Source organism: Antechinus flavipes, chromosome 2 (assembly GCF_016432865.1).
Source record: "Antechinus flavipes isolate AdamAnt ecotype Samford, QLD, Australia chromosome 2, AdamAnt_v2, whole genome shotgun sequence".
Taxonomy (NCBI): Eukaryota; Metazoa; Chordata; class Mammalia; order Dasyuromorphia; family Dasyuridae; genus Antechinus; species Antechinus flavipes.
The window spans coordinates 567,736,288-567,755,815 of NC_067399.1; the positions used below are offsets into that span (position 1 = coordinate 567,736,288).

A 19,528-nucleotide genomic window follows, 5' to 3' on the forward strand; every position below is an offset into this window, starting at 1 on the left:
AAAAAGAACATTTGTGGATAGAGTTTACTCATAGTTCTTTTAATTTTATTGGAAAATAAGTAGCTAGATCCAGCAGCCAGAGAACGGACAAATAATAATTTAGTTTCTATCTTTCCCCCTCCCCACTGCACGTGGTGCTGGCGGAGCTCCGCCCACACCGGGAGTCTCGGGGCAAACAGCCCTGAGCTCCGGTTGGGCCATGCAAGTCTTGAGGACCACCGGTCAGCGCTTCTTCTTACCCCTGCGGACCTGCTCGCACGCTTTGGGGTAAGAACTGTCTACGCCCCCAACCCCAGGTCGCCTCGGGTGCTTCCTCTTTTCTTTCCGGAGCCTGGAGTCAGGGAGCAGGAGCGGGAAGGGATGGGTGTGTGGTGAGGGGCCCGACCCCGGGCTCATCGGGCCTCCTTTTCTCCGCAGGGCTCGGAACGATGCTCCGGCTCGCGCCATCCACACGGACACGCAGAGGCTCCAGGGGGCTGTGGAGAAGACAGTTGTGGAAACAGAAGTAGAGCCGGGGAGTGCCCAGAAACCCAGCAAGTTCAAGTGAGACCGACTCAAAGTGACCTTTATAAAAAGTCCATCATTGACCCACTAGTCCTGCTTTAAGGAAAAAGCAGGTTTAGCACCAAGAACTTTCTCAGGACCAGACTGACCTGTTGAGTCTGTACAAGGAAGAGGGGTCAAGTTCAATCGAGTCAGGGTCGTAAGACGGAAACCACAGTGGAAAATCTGGCTCTGCTTCTTAGTAACTACCCTTCTGACCTTGGAAAGGTCCCTAAGTGACCTCTAAGGCCTCTTCTGGCTCGAGGCTTCAGAACTTAAGCACCTACTATGGGCTAGGCCCTGGGCTAGGCACTGAGGTTACAAAGAAAAGTAATCAGACTTTAATCCCTGCTTAGTCTGATGAGGGAGACTATGTGCAAGCAACTATATACGGCAAGACATATGGGACAAATTAGAAAAAAATCTACAAAGAGAAGGCACTAGAATTGAGGATTTGGAAGGGCTTCGTGTTAAAAGTGGAATATTAGTTGGGAAATAAAGGAAGCCAGGAACAAGAAAGAAACAGCCACTGAAATAGTCTGGAAGTAGTATCTTTTTTGGAAAGAAAAGCATTCTCCCAGGAGGGAGTATAGAGGATGACTAGTATCATGAAGGTATAACAGACTGGAGGAGAAGCTGAAAGAGGTAGCAATGGATTCACAATCTCTGTTGTGAGCCTGGTTGACTTGGAAAATGGTGGTGTCCTCCCTCAACAGTAATATGGAAGTTTGGGAGAGTTTGAGAGGAAAGATAAAGAGTTCATTTTGGGGCTTGTTGAGTTAAAAATGTCCAATAGACTGTTGGGATTGGGATGCTAGATTCAGCAGAGAGATTAGGGCGGAGTAAGTAGATTTGAGAATCATCAGCAAAGAGATAAGAACTGAATCTATAAGAACTGTTGAGTTTGCAGAGTGAAATAGAGAGGGAAAATTGAAGAGGGCCCAGGACTAAGATCTGTGGGACATCGAGGTTAATGGATGAGACTTGGACAAAGAGCCACAAAGGATACTAAGCATGATCAGTCAGGTAGAAAAGAGCCAGGAGGGAATAAGGTCATGAATTCCTTAAAACAGAAATCTCTCTTCTGTATTTGTACCCTACAAAGAATCTAGCTATGATCCTATGTCTGTCTGGTTTCCCTGCTAGTTTACTATGTTTCTTTAGCCAAAAAAGTTATCTTTTTATATAGAGAGACAGTTTCTGTCTGTAAATGTTATGTTTATTATCTGTCTATCAATGGGGCAGAGTTAAGAATAAATCAGATAGTGGCAATAAAACTTTTTGAAGTCTTTACAAGTTTTCAGTAACAGATGTATGCATGCTTTTATAGATATGAGTATTTCAATATATTTCTGCTTTTTATAGCATTTTTCCTCCAGCCCCGGACCAGGAGAGTTCCTTGACATGGGGAGGCAAGAAATATGAAGAAATCCCAATAGCTCACATTAAAGCAACATATAACAAGTAAGAAAGAAACATCCCAAGCTAGAGTGTGCCTTCTAACTTGGGTCAGAATTTGTCTAGGGTGTTAGCCATTTTGTAACTTCAGCAATGTATCATTGTACTCTTTTCCCATATTCCCTCTAGTATTCAGTACATTAAGTTTGAAATATCCAGTAGCAATCAGTGACATTGGGCTGAAACTTTGGGAAGAGATTGGAACTAGATGCATAGCTTTGGGAATCATCTGCATAAAAATGATAATGAAACCTGAAAAAAAAAGAGAGATTACAGAGACTCGGGAAGGTTGGGGATGGGAGAAGGGATAAAGAATCAGGCCTTTGAGATACAAGAGAATAAGGTATGAAAGGGGAGCCAGGAAAAGAGAGTAAGAAGTGTTAAAGTAAAGAGGGATGTCATGAAGTCCCAGAAAGGAGAGAATGTCTATTTCAAGAATGTGGTCAGCAATGCTGCCTGCGGCAGGAATTATTGGGATTGAGAAAAGACCATCATGTATGGGAGTGAAGATTACTGGGAATTTGAGAGAGAGCAGTTTTAGTTGAGTGCTGAGATCAAAAACCAGATTGCAGAGGATTGAGGAATAAAGGAAAAAGGAAGTCGAGGTAGCAAGTGTCAGTTGCAAAGTATATCAAATGATAGTTTGAAGGATATTAGGGTTTGGTAAAGGTTTTTAAGGATGAGCGGATAAGTGTATTTAGGCATGTTGGAAGGCAGTGGGAAAGGAATCCCTTGATAGAATGAATAGAGCACTTGTTTGGGAGGGAGAGGACAAATGCCATATGCTGACATTTGCTCCTTGTTTGGTGACTTTGATTTTTAGAAAATAATGAATGAAATACAGCCTCTTTTCTTTTTTAAGCCACAATTACCAAAGTTACATCTAAATTCTACTTAGACTTTTTCTTTCTTTATATCTCTCTTATATACTGTAGTCCAGTGGTGTTAAGTCAAAAAAGAAACAGAAGCTACTAAATGCAGTCTTCATATTGATTTATAAAACCATATATTAATATTATTGTATTTCTATATAAGTATTTTCCAATTACATTTTAATCCAGTTCCCATTACACTGAGCCATGGCTGTTGTGAGCCATTATCTTTGACCCCTCTTGATGTAGTGCATACAGTTGTAGACTTGCAGTCAGGAAGATCTGGGTTCAAATATTTCTGTGACTAATTCTGTGGCCAAAGGCATATTACCCTCTCTGAACCTGTTATTTAACTGGTCAATGTAAGATTCAAATCAGGTAATGTCTGTAAAATACTTTGCAATATTAGCTGCTGTTTATCGTCATGTAAATAACTATCATGAGTTTAAAGTTATTTAATGTAAAACATTTTATATGTTCCAGTAAAATAGAATTTTTTGACATTCCTCAAATATGATTTCCCACCTTAGTGTTTTTGCTCACACATTTCCTTATGCCTGGAATACCACTCAGTTCTCATCATGCCCTATGAAATTCTGTTTTCAAATATCCAGCTCAAATATAATTTTCTCTATGAAAATTTCCCCTAAGAACTCCAACTAGAAATAATTGCTTCTTACTCAAAACTCCCATGCATTTATATGTTACTTCATACTGTGAGGGAAAGTATGACATGGCAGAAGACCATCCTTGGAATTGAGAAAACCTAGGTTGATGGGCTGTGTCTAATCCATATATTGTAACAGTGGGACCACTTAAAATTTTAAGGGACAGACCACTGCTGATTTTTATTAATGAAGAGTTTCTATACACTGAAATCACAGATCTAGACTAGAAAACCTTTGTTTTATATTTATTCTGTGTGCGTGTCTTATCTCATACTATGTTGTAAATGCTATTAGGATCATAGACTTTATTCTTTTTTATTTATTTTTTTTTTTTTGGTCCTGTTTAGCACCTTGTACTAAGAAATCATTCAATATTTGTTGAATGAATTTTTTAAAGTGTTCTTGAATAATTGCCCAAATAAAATCTGTAAGAGAGAAAATGATGTGCTGCTTTTGCCATATCTAGCCAGTTTCTAATTGAACATTCCTGCTTTTAGGATCCTTTGACTTTGTTGACTAAAAAAGTAGAATTTTGACTTAGCAGTTATTGCTAGGTGACACAAAAAAAAGAGTACTGGGCTTGGAGTCAGGAAAACCTGACCTCAGAATAGATTTCAGAAACTTAAAGGTTTTATGACCCTGGGAAAGTCACTTAGCATCTACCTGCTTCAAGTCCGTTCATCTGTTAAATGGGATAATAGAGCCAATTCCCTGGGTTGCTATCAGGATAAAATGAAATCATATTTGTAAAACCCTTGCAAATCTTGAAGCACTATATAAATGCTAGCTGTTGGGGTTTTAGAAGAGTTTCTCATTAGAAGGTATGGTTTTGACATCTGCTCATTGGCTTCTTTTCCTAGCACACACATACAGGTGGTCTCTTCCAGGAATGAGTCATTTGCCCTAACGACTTGTGGCACTGAAGGGTTCAGAAATGCAAAAAAGGCCACAGGGATTGCAGCACAAACTGCAGGCATTGTTGCAGCAGTGGTAAGAACTTTTCCTGTTTGGGATCCTTATTATTTTCTAGCTTATAACTCTTACCATTGTGGAGAATTCCCACTTAACCATAAATCAAAAAAATGTTACAGTATCTGTCAATATTCCCTAGCATGGAGGTAGTTGGGAGACAGTTGGTGGTTTATTTAATGCAAGGAATGCCTTCTGCTTTTCACTCGTAATGAAGTCTAGGGAGACAGAATCTATTCCTTGTCATATGATAGGAGAGATTTAGGCCATCATAGATTTAAAAAGGAAAGTTTCCTCTCTTCAATAGCCAGGGGCTATCTATGACAGTCCTTAAAGCCAGGATCCTAGAGCCCAATATATCTTCCCTCAGAGAAAGTCCGAAGGCTCTTTCAAGACTTCCACTGGGTGGCAGTGCTGTTATTTGCCAGGAAGTGTCAGCATCATATATAGGAAAGGAAGGCAGAGTCACTTGAATTCTGCTCTGGTTTCATAAGTTGTCTTCCTCTCACTTTCTGTCCTCAATTACTCCTTACCCCTTCCCTCTCTGCGGATCACATTGAATGCTCAGGGTTCCCTCTACACTACAGGTTCCCTAATTAAGAATCACAATGCTCTCCATCTACCTGCAGCTTCTGTCCTTGTTTGCATAATTGGCCCTGATACAGGGCCAAAATATACCCATGCATAATCTAGACTTAATTAAGTTAAGTTAATTGTAGGAGACCTGATGGCTTGTTTCTTCTCTAGAAAGCATCATCGAAGGGAGTGATGCATGTCAGAGTGGTGGTGAAAGGCCTGGGACCAGGGCGCTTCGTAAGTGTCTTAACTGCATTCATTGTTTTTCAGTAATAGGATTTGCTTTCCAGAGCTGAGAGCAGGAACATGAGGAGAGACTTTTTAAAAGTTCATTTTCTAAGTCTAGCTGTTTTCTCCTGTGAGCAGCTCAGCTCTGCCCTTCAGCAGTACTTAAATTGTAGACTTAAGTTGATCATTGATGGCAGTGGGTTTGGGCATAAGAGAACTTAATAGAATTCAAAGGGACATGCAGCATCCAGTCCTTGCCAGTTATCCCATTTAGTATTTAAGCCAAGGGTCCTGAAACTTTTTAAATAGGGGGCCAGTTCACTGTCCCTCAGACTGTTGGAGGGCTGGACTAGAGTAAAAACAAAAACGTTGTTTTGTGGGCCTTTAAATAAAGAAACTTCATAGCCCTGGGTGAGGGGTTAAACGTCCTCAGCTGCCGCATCTGGCCCACGGGCCGTAGTTTGAGGACCCCTGATAAGCTCTTTAAAAATATAGGATATAACTCCTTAATCTTGTTCTACTCTATTCAGACCTTCCTTTTGTACTTTCAGTCTGCTATCAAGGGGTTAACCATGGGAGGCCTGGAGGTGATCTCAATCACAGACAATACCCCCATTCCACACAATGGTTGCCGCCCCAAAAAAGTCCGAAGGCTATGAAGAAAAGTTGACTGTCTTGAGACCTAGTTCCAGTTTTCACCTTTAGATTGACTTCAAAATAATACAGAGCTGTTCCCCAGGGAACAGAACCGGCAGAACTCGTTAAAGATAAGCAGAGATTGGACCGAGGAGCAAAAATGAGATGTTTCTCCTGTATAGTGATATATATACAAGTACATACTTTGTATACAAAAACTATGCAGTGTTCATCACTGTGATGCAATGCCTCTTTTGGACAGGAGGGGATGCTACAGGCAAGCTTTGTCAACCTTGACAAAATAAAATACATTTCACCATGCTCTTTGTCATCTGTCATTATTTGGAGTGTGTGGCTTTCTGGGTGTCATCAAAATATTGATTGTGGATGGAATGATTATCATAAAAGGATATGTGTAAAATACAAGTGTTAAAATGTCTTATGGTCAGTCTTTGATTTACCAAGCCAATGCCATAAGTAGTAATACTGCAGCAGTACAGCTTTTTTGTGTAGTGCCTGAGAGAACTTGTCTCCTCACCACAAATGTAGTTCAGTTTTGGAATACTTTGCTATTTATGGGGAATCTTTAGAATTCAGCATTATGAATTATGTTTGCAATGGCTATGTTTATTTATAAGGGAGAATACCAAGGGACTTAGTACAGCAGAATTTCCCTTGCACATAAATGTTAATTATGAAACACCAGGATTAGAGGACCAAACAAAGGAGAAGGAATTGCCAGGCTGAGTCAAATAGATTGATCTCTGAGGGGGTGTAATAAGAGCTTTGGGAAAAAGAAAGGTAAGGGAGTGAAGAGTGAAGCTAGGATGAGCCAATTCAAAGTAGAAGAAATTGTACTGGTTTTTCTAGTTCTTTGAACAGTCAGCTAAGACCAAAAAATAAATCAAAAAACCACTGTGGAAGGAATAAGATCCACTTGATGCTAGTAGATCTTCATTAAGATAAAAAAATTTAATAGAAGAAACTACTTAGGTTCTATTCCCAGTTCTGATATGAAGTTCAGTGTTTTTTTCCTACCACACAGCAGCACCATTGCTGAAGTATCTATAACCACAAGAAAGGTGAGTCCTGTGGGCAAATTCCAATGCTGAAACTTGCCCAACTTCATGGAACATATTCCTTATACTAACACAATTTCAGCCACAAGTTAAAGGGTCAGAGCTGATGAGCATGGCAAAAAGATCACCATCACTACCCCTTTGTAAAAGCAATGAGCTTGCAAGAACTAGAACTCTTAATGACGAAACTGGAAAAGGAAAAGAATCTTTGTTAACTTCAACTACAATGTTGACTATATTTCTTTCCTGAAATTTCTTTACACTATAATAGAGTTATAGTTTTGCATTTGAACTGACAATTTTATGGAGAAGGAAAAAAATGTATTGGGAGATGAGTAGAATGTTGATCTCATAGGCTTGGTCTTCGAAGAAATCTTTTTACTCTTGAGTATTGATACTAAGGGATTTATGACTAGAAAACCAGCTGGAGAATTGTTTGAGTTTTCCACTGGGGTGAAATACCCTTTTTTTTTCCTAACAGTAATGACTTTATTACAAAAGATTGGCCTATTTGAGTTATTATACCCCTAAATTGGACTGTCCCTACTTCCAAAGAGGTCCTTGCACTTCTAACCACCCAATCCAATGGGAAGTCAACAGTGCTAAACTGGAGTTTATATCATATGACCCCTAGCAAATCACTTAATCCTTGAGGCTCAATTCCTGTTCTGTAAATGAAAAGATTGATCTAGCTATCTGAGAGATGATGATGGTTTGTCTCAACAGCTTTTATGTGATGAATGGGAGACACGTACCTTATAGCTTAGTTCCTTCACCTTTGTATTTTTTTCAAAAACAGATGCATAATCCAAGCTTTCTTGGGTTCTATGATGAAAGCTAATTTTTACATATAAGGTGCTAAAGCAACTGTTCTAGAAAATCTAAACTCATTAAACTTTACATACTCTTCACCCAATAATACCACTACTGACCCAAAAAGCAAAAGATAAAGAACCCACATACACAAAAATATAGTACATCTAGTATGTTGACATCAGTACATATGGCATCCTGTTTGCTAGTATTTTAAATACTGTGTGTCAACACACACACACACACACATATATATAACTAGAGATCCATTACTGGAAGAGATCAGAGAGGCTTACCCAACTATCTAGTCAACATGACAAAAGTCTCTTTCTGCAAAAGCTAGACATTTCTCTGTGTTTCAGCCAGGGCTACCATCTCCCACAACAATGAATAGAACATGTCAAAAGAAGCTTATTATCATAGCACCTGATTGTTGGCAAGCTATGAGGATTTTTAGGGGAAACCAGTCTTCCATCAAATTTTAGAAGACTAAGTACCCTGAGACTTGGCTCTCCCTTTCCCCTTTTCACAAATTCTTCCTGATTCCTTTGATCTTCCTTTTGTTGATGTTTTTCCTACTAATAGGTTGGAGTAGAGGGTTTCACTAGGAGCAAAAAACCAAATTTGCATTAAATATAAACATTAGCTTTAATCTGAGCAGTCAGGAAGCTAGAGCCATTAGCTTGCCCCTCCAGTTATCCAGTTGAATTCACCTATTAGGAGCCACACTCCAGCCTGGCCTTTACACTGCTTACCCTACCTCCCTGCTTTCCTTTCTTCTGCTGCCTTACCTGGCCTTGCTGTTCCTTCGTCTCTAAGTGAAAATTAAATTGGACAGACTCCATTTTTGAAATCAGACTCCAATTTATAATAATATTGGCACAACTTTTAGAAAAATGATTGTGTGTGCATGTGTACATGGAAGTAGAAAACTAGAAGCTAGAGAATATGCTGTTTGCTTTCTGTGATGCATTGTGGTTATAAGGCTATGTTGAAGATGCTAAATCCAATTCCTTTTGTAAGAAGAAATGTCAAATGAGAAGCAGTGTGGTATATTGCCGAGAACCTGTGTTCTTTTCTCTTCCATTAGCTAGCTTGTTTGACCTTAGGTTAGGGACCTCACTTTTCTAGGCTTCAATTAGGCTCCATTTAATGTTTCTAGCAGTAAGCCTTTAAAATCCTCTGAATCATCAGGGAATGAAAAAAAATTTAATGAGGGAATTAAACAGCAGGGGAGCAAGCATGGAGTTTGTGATCCTAGAAATTTAAACTCTGATTTCACAGCTCTTGCTTTGTTATTTACTCATAGAATTTAAAGATTATAGATTTAGAGTTGGAAAAGATTTTAGGGAACATTTAATTCCATACTGTCATTTTACAGATGACCAGAAAGATTACATGATTTATCCAAGTTCACATCAAGAGTAGTAGAAGAGGTAAGATTTGACCCCAGATCGTCTCCAAATCATTCTTCTTTCTATTGTCCATACTGCCTCCTTGTTAATTGCCATCACTGATGTCTATTTCTAATCTTCTTCTGAATGATGTCAGGGAAATAAACCTGATTCCCTGCACTGCCAAGTTGTTGTTTCATAAATTAAAAGCTGGAAAAAAACCACAGGAATCATTGAATCTAAAGATTCTTAACCTTGTGTCATTAATCCTATGGGCATTCTGGTAAAGCCTACAAACCCCTTCTCAGAATGTTTTAAACTACATAAAACAGACCATATGAATTGCAAAGGAAATTAATTATATAGAAAAACAGTTAACAGAATATTTTTCATAAATTTCCAGACTCAAATTAAGAACCCCTGATCTTGTCCAACGCTCTCATTTTACAGATAAGAAAAGAAGTCCAAAGTGATTAAAGAACTTGGCAAGATTATATAGCAGAGTTGAAATTCAGACTTGAGTCCTCTAACTCCAAATCCTGGGCTATTTTCCATTATATCATACAATTATGCTTTGGCTCCAAGTTCAAAACAGATTCCAATTTCTTTAATCAGGAGAAGATTCAATCCAATTGACCAAACATCCATTTAGTACATTAAAACAATCCAAGCATATTAAAAGCAGCTTAACAAATAAGGGTCACTCTCTTGCCCTGCCTAATTTTTTTCTCCATTTTTAATTTGACATTGAAAATAGAAATAAGTACTTCAAATTGCCCCCTCCCACCACTTAACTTCCATCTAGGACTATTTGCCCAAATGGGTACCTTCAAAAGTATAAGCCCATAAAAATTAAGTAATTAGTATGGAAGGGGAAGTGATAGGATATATTTTTGCCACATTCCCTACATACAAAAGGATCATTACTCCTTTATGTATCTACAATCTATTGCACTCTCTCTTTGGTGAGACTTATCATTGCAGATACCAGCTTTTCTACTCTACTCCTTATTTTTGCTGTGTCTTCCTCTTCCAGTTTGATTTTTTTTTCCCTTTGAATAGGCAAATTAGGTCATCTTTTGCCTCATTTATTACCTAATATTAAATCATTGAATAGCTGTTGCTTCAGACAAACTGAGACTTGGGAAAGAACTTAGCTTTAAAAAGCAAAGATTTCCTATTGCATCTGAGGTTATCTTCAATTATCCTGACCTGTTTTGACATTGGACTCAGATGACTTTGGAGGAGAGAGTAAGATTGGTGACTAGGCAGCTCTTCCTCATTTAAATCCAATTCACTTGCAAGTCAAGATATCACCTTCTGATGTCATTGGTCCACTTCAAGAATGAAGGACAAACAACCATCTGGGCATTCAAGTAGTAGGAATAGGCAAGAAGAAGCAGTGAGACATAGTGGAAAGAGAACCAGTGATGTTATTAGTGATGTCTTGATTTGTGTGCGAATTACAAAGATCAAATGAGATAAATTAATTTGTATAGCATTTTATATTCAAAATACTTTAAAGGGATCATCATTATTATTATGGAAATAGTTGGGCAGCAGTTTATATCCCATGATAAATTTTGAAGTCCTCTATTTCATTTCTCCCAACCAACTTTGCCCTCAAATCATAAAACTTCGAATGTAGAGATGAATATCAACCAACTCCTGTTCTCCATGTCCTAAGCATAAGCAAAGGAAAAAAAAATCCTCTTGGGAATAGGATTATTGGGGCATTAAAGGAAATACATTTCTCATTGTATTTTGTGTCCTATTGAAAAGCATTTTGCAGTAATTTAGTCTAGTTGAATCTCTTCTATAATCAGAGCCCAACTTCAGAGAAAGGCTGAAAACTGGGTCACTCCTTAGGATCTGGATTTTCCATCTCGAAGACAGAACATAAGAAGCATAGTCTTCCTTCTCATCTTTCTGCCCCATTCCTCTAAAGAACTTCTCTGCAGATTCTGACCCAAAGCTGACCATTCCTCCCTTAGCCAGAGAAGAAACAAAGAAAATTGGGTCACTGCCAAATACAGAAGCTTAAGAGAAAATAGGAGTAGGATTGGAACAATGGGGAGAAGGAGAAAGTGACAAAATATGAGCCTTTTTTCTTTTTAATGAAGAGAGTGGAGTGAAATGCCTCAGAACTAGGGTTATGAATGTTTTATGAAGTGCAAAGGGATACTCAGAAATAGAAAAAAAGAAAAAGAGATGAAAGGAAATCTTCTTAGGAAAATGAAAGAAAGGGAAAGGAGATAAGACTGAGACAAAGCTAAATGTTAAAGGTGTGGAGGTTCTTTGCAATTGCCCCAGTCAAGACTGGAATCTATGCTGGAAAAAAAAAAGAAATTCTATGTTCTGTTTTTTATAAAGTTTTAGAAAATATTAAAAGCACTAGAATAGAGAAGTTAGAAAATGAGGAAATAAAATGTCCACAAAAAATTTTTTTAAAGGGAAAAAGAAAAAATAGGATAATTAAGAGAATAAGAAATACTTCTTGAAAAAAATAAAAAGTGAGTATAAAGAAGAAAAATCAAGACTATAAGAGGAACAAGAAAATACAAAGAAAAAGGAAAGCTTCTGAGGATATCATTCCAAAAACCACACAAGTTTCAAGTATTAACCTCTGCCCTAGCCTACAAACTGAACCATTCAAGATATTCATGACCTCATCAACATTATTCCACTGATACCACACAAATATGTTATCTCCAGTGTATATAAGATAATAGAATTTTTCCCAGGGTATCATTGCAAACATTGAAAGGGCATTTTGGTACAGTGAATATTTATTCAGGAAGACTAAGATTTAAGTGCTAGATGTAGATACAATACCTGGATTCAAATCCTAGTATTGCTATATACTACCTGTGTGACCCTCAGCTACAAAAATTAGGAAGCTAGATTACATTATCTTTCAAGTCCCTTCCAACTCTACACATATGTACCATATCCCATCTCTGACCCAGCACATAATCCTAGCTAAATAATAAACATGATTTTCCTGAATGGATCTCCCACACCAGATATTAGCAATGATGATGAAATTATAGACTCTTCATGTACTCAAACACTTACCAGTTTCACAGTAATTGCCTGTTTTATATCCTACCCAGAAAGTCTCAAAAGTACAGTGTAAGGGGGAGGGGGAGAAAATATTAACCCACAGTAAAAATGCACAATAAAGCAGGAAAGCCAATTAGGAAGCTTTTGCAATAGCCAAGGAGAATAGTAATGAAGACCTGAACTAGGTTGGTGGTCATGTAAAGAAAAAAGAGTAAAAGTGAGCAATAAGTCAAAGAGGTAAAATTAGTATGATTTGCATCTGATTAAATAAAGATGGTAAGGAAAGGGGAAGAATCAAAGAATACAAACCTGGGAAACTTGAAGAATGTTGGTGTCCTCATGAAGAAGTTGGAGAGGGGCAACTCAGTGGCACAGAGGATAGAGCACCAGACCTGAGTTCAAATCTGACACTTAACAGTTCCTAGCTGTGTGATCCTGGGCAAGTCACTTAACCTTAATAGCCATAGCAAAAAAAAAAAAAAAAAAAAAAAAAAAAAAGTTGGAGAAAAGGTTAGACTTAAGAGAAAAAAATTAGTTTTGTTTTAAACATATTGAATTTGAGATACTTATAGGGCATCAAAATGGAGACAACCAAAAGGCAGCTGATGATATAAGACTGGAACTCAGGAGAAAGATGAAGATTTAATATGTAGATTTCCATAATTGGCATAAAAATCAAAGTTGAATCCATAAGAAGTGATGAGAAAGGAGAGACAGAGAAGAAGAAAAAGGAAAAGGGAAGAAAAGACAGAATATTAGGAAAGAAGAGGGACCAATTAATAAGTGCACATACACACACACACACACACACCCCTCCAAGGATTATGATACTGCAGAGGAGAATGAGGAAGAGTAGGAAGACATTTTGAAGAAGAACCAGGAGAAAGCAGTATCAAGAAAACCCAGGAAGAACCACATCATCAAGGCTTTTAGATCATTAGAAGAGATCCCAGCAGTCATCTAGTTCAGTCTACACACAAAGGAATTCCCTCTATAACTATCCCAAATCTGTTGTCATCTAGACTCTGTCTAAAGATGTTTGAGGAGTCTTACCTCTCCTCAGGCAGCTCATTCCACTTTTGGAGAGCTCTGATTGATAGGAAGTTTCTCCTGACAGGACAAGTCTGAATTTGCTGCTCCAGCTCAACACTGTTCCCTGTTTTGGTCAATGGGACAAGACAGACCAGCCTGCTTCGCTTTCACAAAAGTCCTTTAAACACAGCTAACCCCTTGCCACATATCCCCTGAGTCTTCTCCAGGCTAAACTTCCTGAATTCCTGAACGCGAGGTCTTTCACATTCTGGTTACCCTTCTTAGGTGATTCCCCAGATTATCCATTAGATTGTGAGCTCCTTGAGGGCAGGGACTCTCTGCCTCTTGTCTTTCTTTTTGTATCCCCAGCTCTTTGCACAGTGCCTGACACTTTATAATTGGTTTATTTATTGACATCAATGTCCTTCTTAAATGTGCTGTTTAGGCTATCTCAGTTGTCTAGATATTTGGCAATGAAGATCTACCTTTGAAGTAGACACAAGAGTCCAGAAAGGGGCAAGGACAAAAAGAAGTTAAAGACTAAGCTTGAGAAGAAGGTGACAGCATATATACATAAGACCCCAAAGATTTGGCAAGTTTCTCAGGAGCCTTGGCTCCAAACTCTCCAGCAATCCTACTGCCAGGAAAGGAAGACAAGCAAAAATTTTCAAGCTTAAAAAATTGCCATGGATTTCTGCCTGCCCAAATCACTTGCAACTTTGATTTTAGAAGTCTTTATATCACTTTATCTATTTGTTTATTCTACTAGCAAACACCTTAGCTCACTGAGTTATTTGAAACATCAGTCACCTCCCATAGTGTTTCATTTCTCTAAGTCAATATGACTACTGGCTATGAGAATTCTCCCTTTTCCTCCAGTGACTTCTGACACAAGGTAAAATACAAAATCTTTTCAGCCAAATAGTGGGAACACCACCTATGTACCCAGGATACAATTTAACTCCCAGATCAACAAAGCCAAAATCACTCCCTCTTCTAGTCCCCTACCCTTTCTTTATGAAGGATGACCTTGCTTTTGGCCCCATGATGTGACAAACTGCTATAACCCTTGACTTTAAAGAAGCTTATGTTTTAATGAAGATAGACAATACATAGAAGGAGCTAAAACCACCACTAAAAGGAGTTTGAAGGTCTAGCTGGCATGGGGGCTTTCCTTAAAATGGAGGCATTCTGAAAGAAACCAGAAATCAAAGGGGCCCCAGGGCATAGAATATTGCAGTATGAGAAGTTCAAGGATGAAAGGAATTTTTAGGCAAAAAGGCTTCTTTGGCATAATGGAATAAGTCTGAAGAGTCAGGAATGGAGCCTGGAGAGGAATGAAGACATGATTGGCCTGGGCATTGTCCTTAAAATGAAGGTTGGAGGGGAAATCTATTGATGAAAGGCAGGGGCCCAAGAGGTTGAGAGTATTTTCAGTGTAAGAGTACAGGGATGGTTGATGACCTTCAAGATTGAAGAGCTACTCTATTTGTTGTTGCTTGGTCACATCTGAGTCTTTGTAACCTCATTTGGGATTTTCTTAGCAAAGATTCTGCAGCAGTTTTCCATTTCTTTCTCCAGCTCATTTTACAGATGAGGGAACTGAGGCAAACAGGGTTAAGTGACTTGCTGAAGATCATATACCTAGTAAGTGTCTGAGACGAGATTTGAATTCAGGAAGATGAGTCTTCCTAACTCCAGGACTGACACTCTATCCACTGCACCATCTTGCTGCTTTTCTGTGGTATATAGTATTTAGACTCTAAAGAGTTTGGAGTGGAATAAAGTCATAGCTGATCTGGGCATTGTTCTTAAAATGGATGGAGGAAGCAACTAATTAGAGGAAGGGGTGCAAGGAGTAGAGAGTACTTATAGTATGATAAATATCAGAATGGAATGAACTTCCAGCATGAGGAAGCTTGTATGGCATAGGAGAGAAAGTCTGGAGAACGAAGAATGGAGCCAAAAATCACAATCTCATCACAACTGTTTAATTTCAAAAAATGTTTTGAATTAATGAATCGTGACTTCTGCAAATTTTTTACTGAAGTTGTGCAAAGTAATCCAACTAAAGTTGTACAAATTGTCTATTTCAAAGGAAACAATTTCCATATGGCATATAAGAAGACCAGTGGTCTGAAGAATGGGAGATCTCAGATCTAATACTAGCTTTGCTATTAAACAGCTGTGTGACCTTAGACGAATCAGTTCTCTGACCCTCACTTTCCTCATTTGTAAAATGAGAGAATTGGACTAGATAATCTCTAAGGTACAATTTAGTTTTCATGTTTATTGATTCTAAAATTCTACTTAAGTCAAAAAGCAGGGACAAATGGTCCGCTGTGATTTAGCTCTGTTAGATCATTATCAAGAAATCAGAGTAATTTCAAAGGTGACACAGAAATTAACATAGTTCCCTTTTGACCCTAAAGATCTTGAACTAAACTGGACCCAAATCCTGAAAACATTTATTACATATACCACTATATGCAACTAATTGTCACAGTAGATATAGCACTAGATCTGAAATGGGGAAGATATCTTCCAAGTTCCAATTTGGCCTCAGACACTTATGAGCTGTTTGACCCTGGGAAGGCACTTAATCCTGCTTGCCTCAGTTTTCTCATTTGTAAAATGAGCCTGAGAAGAAAATAACAAGCCACTTCAGTACCTTCATCAACAAACCTCAAAATGGGGTCATAGAAAGTCAAACATGACTGAAGAATCACAATAACCTACAAAACACTATGGGTATATAAAGACAACATGAAAAGCCATCCCTGCTCTCAGCTAACATTTTACTTGGGAGGACTAAGATGTAAACAAATATTCCATCCATTCTCTAAACATATATACATAATTATATGTACTTTGCTTTCCTTCACAGAGAAAATCAGTGAGATACCTGAGTCCTTTCTTTGCTAGCCCAGTGCTTAGCCCAGTGCCTGGTAAATCATGAGCCCTTAATAAATGATTGTTAACTAAATTATGTATCTTAAAGTTTGCTCGACCCACAGCACATCATAGGACATGGATTCGGAAGTGGAAGAGTTTTTTAGAAGGTGGGACATCTAGTCTAATTAACTTATTTTAGAGATAAAGAAATTTGGGTCCAGAGGAATTAAATGATCAGAAGCTCTAGGGGTTAACCATCCAGACTTTTGATACAAGTAGGTAAAGCATCTTTGGCTAGGTAATTCATAAAAGCAAGGATTTTTCACTTCTTTCTTCCATGAATCTCTCTGGCAGTTTGATAAAGCCTTCAGATTTATTGCAAAGATTTATTGTTTTTAAATGCATAAAATACATAGAAGGAAACCAATCATATTGAAATATAATTATCCATACATATGTGTGTGTGTATATATATGTGTATATATATATATATATATATATATGTATACACACAGACACACACACACAAACACACACACACACACACACACACACATATATATATATATATATATATTTTTTAAGACTTGTGAACCTCTTGAAATATTCATTAGAAAAATTCATGGAACCCTTGGATATCTATGGACACCCTGACCTTAATACATTCACGACATGCCAAAGCTATTTTTTAAAAATAGCAGGTATACTTGGATCATGGAGTTTTGAAAATAGAAAGTAAATAGGCATAGAAAACACAAGGTCTGAGTACACTGTGTACTCTAAGGTCACATCAGCCTCCAAAACCATATTGTTTCCATTCTGCTAGGTTTTATGCCTTTCTTTCCAGAAGCAAGAGTGCATGTGAACTACTTGATAATATAGGAAATTTCTGAGTTGTGTTTTAGTTTCTCAATTTCTTTTAGAAAGAATGACATTTACAATGATTACAATCTAGCTACTAGCAGGAGGGAGATTCCATCGCCTTAGAGATGGCCCTGTCATCTCTGGTTGTCATGGTGATGGAGATTAGCAAGAACTAAGGACCCCTGAGTCGAAGCAGCAGGGATGCAGAGCCAGAGAGGCCCAGCGTGCTACTTGACCAAATGGTAGGCAAGGTTGTTGGGTACACCTAATCCTACTGTCACTGTGCCCTCTACTTGGGCTCACTGCCTGCACCCATTCTCTGAAAACAACAGCTGGGCTCAGACCAGGCCAGAGTGTTCCATCTGTTATTACTAGCCCGTCTTCCCTAGGGATGAGGCAGGTGTCTCTGAGATGTTTCTTATCCTTTAGTTCATCTTACCCTGTCTCCTAGGGAACGTGGATCTGTAGCTTAGATGAAAATTTTCCATCCTGACAGCAAGATTTTTTGACTACGGCTTGCTGGGTCCTAGATGAAGTCTCTAGACCCACTTATCAGTTCTTGCCTCTCTTGATAACCTGCTCATATGACCACTAAGTTAGGTACATCTCAAGCAATCAATATATGTACCATCATAATATATTGCAATATGACAAAGACCATATTTACAGTTGACTATACATAGTTTGATCCTATTATCAGACACTTCTGATGGTGACTGAGCTGAAACCAAGGTAATTTTAGGATAGTTCTTGTAGATGGGTTTTCTCCCCTAAGTTGACTGAGGATTTTTTTAAGGGAAAGCTATTAAATAAATTCAAGAAAGAGCTTCCAGAAATTAAGGATAACTTGTTATGGCACTGAGGTATAAGATTAGGAGACTGAGGAAGAAGCAAGGCCAGTTGCCCCCCATTTATGAAAAGATGTCTACTATTTCCATCAGTAATAATGTAGTACAACATACCAGTACACCTTTCATTCCTCAGCCTACTTTTTTGGGGAAACTGGTTGCAGAAGTGATTATTCTCAAAATAGCTCAGCATTTATAAAGCATGGACTTTTTAAAAGACTTTTCTAAACTCAGTTTCCTCTTTTCTGTGGAAGGAGTACCTTTCAATCCCTTTCTCTTCTCAGACTTTTTTTTCTATTGGTTTTAAGTTTTGATGACCTGAAATAAATACACTAACTGGCAAGCCCAGAAATGTCTTTTAAGCTGAGACAAGCCAAGAACAGCCAAAACAGCTGGAGCTCTAAAAGGTGTAGGATTTTTTTTGTTTTCTTATTTTCACCCCATCGATAGGAAGCAGCTGGGAACAAAACCCAAACAGAGCATGGTCATCTTCTCTAGTGCCTCTCTAGAAAAGAAAATCTATTCTTTCTCACCCAAAGATAAACTTGTAAAAAAAAAAAAAACAAAAAACCTTAGTTTAACCCTTCAAACACTTGTCTACACCAACTACTATCAGGCATTAAAAAAATATTAAAAAATAGCCCAGAAAACTCTTCATATATGTAAAAGGCCTGCTCAGCTAGAGTCACTAGAATAGAAAATCATTTACTATTCATCTCACAGACTCATAGGGCAACTAGAGGCAGCTTTGAGTGTTGAGTTTCTGCTGCTACTAACTGGAATGAACTTTACAGGTCATCCTACTCTCTAGTTTTGCTGAGAAGGAAACAGATTCAGAAAGGGTAGATGTAAGTACCAGTAAAGACTAAACAATTAGGATTCATGACTCAATTGATCCATATCTGCCCTAGTGATTTCCAAGACCATTATAAATGGAGAAGTAGCCAAATGAGTTAACATTACTTCAGTACACCTGAAACTGGCTTGTCTTGTTCTAGCTACCTCACCTAGGTAGAGCACCAGGACTTCTTGCCAGCTCAGGTTGATATTTATAGAAGATATTGAGATACAAGATACTAAGGTTCTTGACCATTCATGTAGTCAGGCTAATTTCCCAGAGATGCCTATGCACCCAGATATTAGAGATTATTTATTATTATTCTTAAAATATTATTTTGAAATTCTTAAATTATTGTTATTATTGGATTACTTTTTAAAAATCCATATATAGTCCTCATTAATTATCCTTATATCTAGATTAATGGGCTTGATTCAGAAGCCATCACTGAGCAAAAGGGCAAGGTTACATATTCTTAATCAGTCACTTAGTGGCTTTGACACTCAAGAATCTCTAGATTTCAAAAAAAGGATTCTTAACTTTTTTGTATGTCTTGGGACTCCTTTGGAAATAACGTGAAACAAACCAAAGGGACTCATCAGAATGCTTTTAAATGCATCAAACAAAATATATGTTTACAATGGAAACCACTTAAGTTGAAATAGTTATCAGTTTTTTTAAAAGTTTAAAGAACCCCTTACTAAAGTGGCTGTATGAAACATATTTTTCTGACTGTTATTTGTGTTATG

The 19,528-nt window shown here is 38.0% G+C and overlaps 1 protein-coding gene across 1 annotated transcript; it reads left to right on the plus strand.

Annotated features, from left to right (window-relative positions):
* Positions 1-104: 104 nt before the first annotated feature.
* Positions 105-6,271, plus strand: MRPS11 (mitochondrial ribosomal protein S11). Its single transcript, XM_051981069.1, has 6 exons — positions 105-267; positions 418-543; positions 1,909-2,007; positions 4,402-4,531; positions 5,258-5,323; positions 5,866-6,271. Exons 1-6 carry the CDS (start codon positions 200-202, stop codon positions 5,971-5,973), a joined length of 597 nt encoding a protein of 198 aa, XP_051837029.1. The 5' UTR covers positions 105-199; the 3' UTR covers positions 5,974-6,271.
* The last annotated feature ends 13,257 nt before the right edge of the window (positions 6,272-19,528 follow it).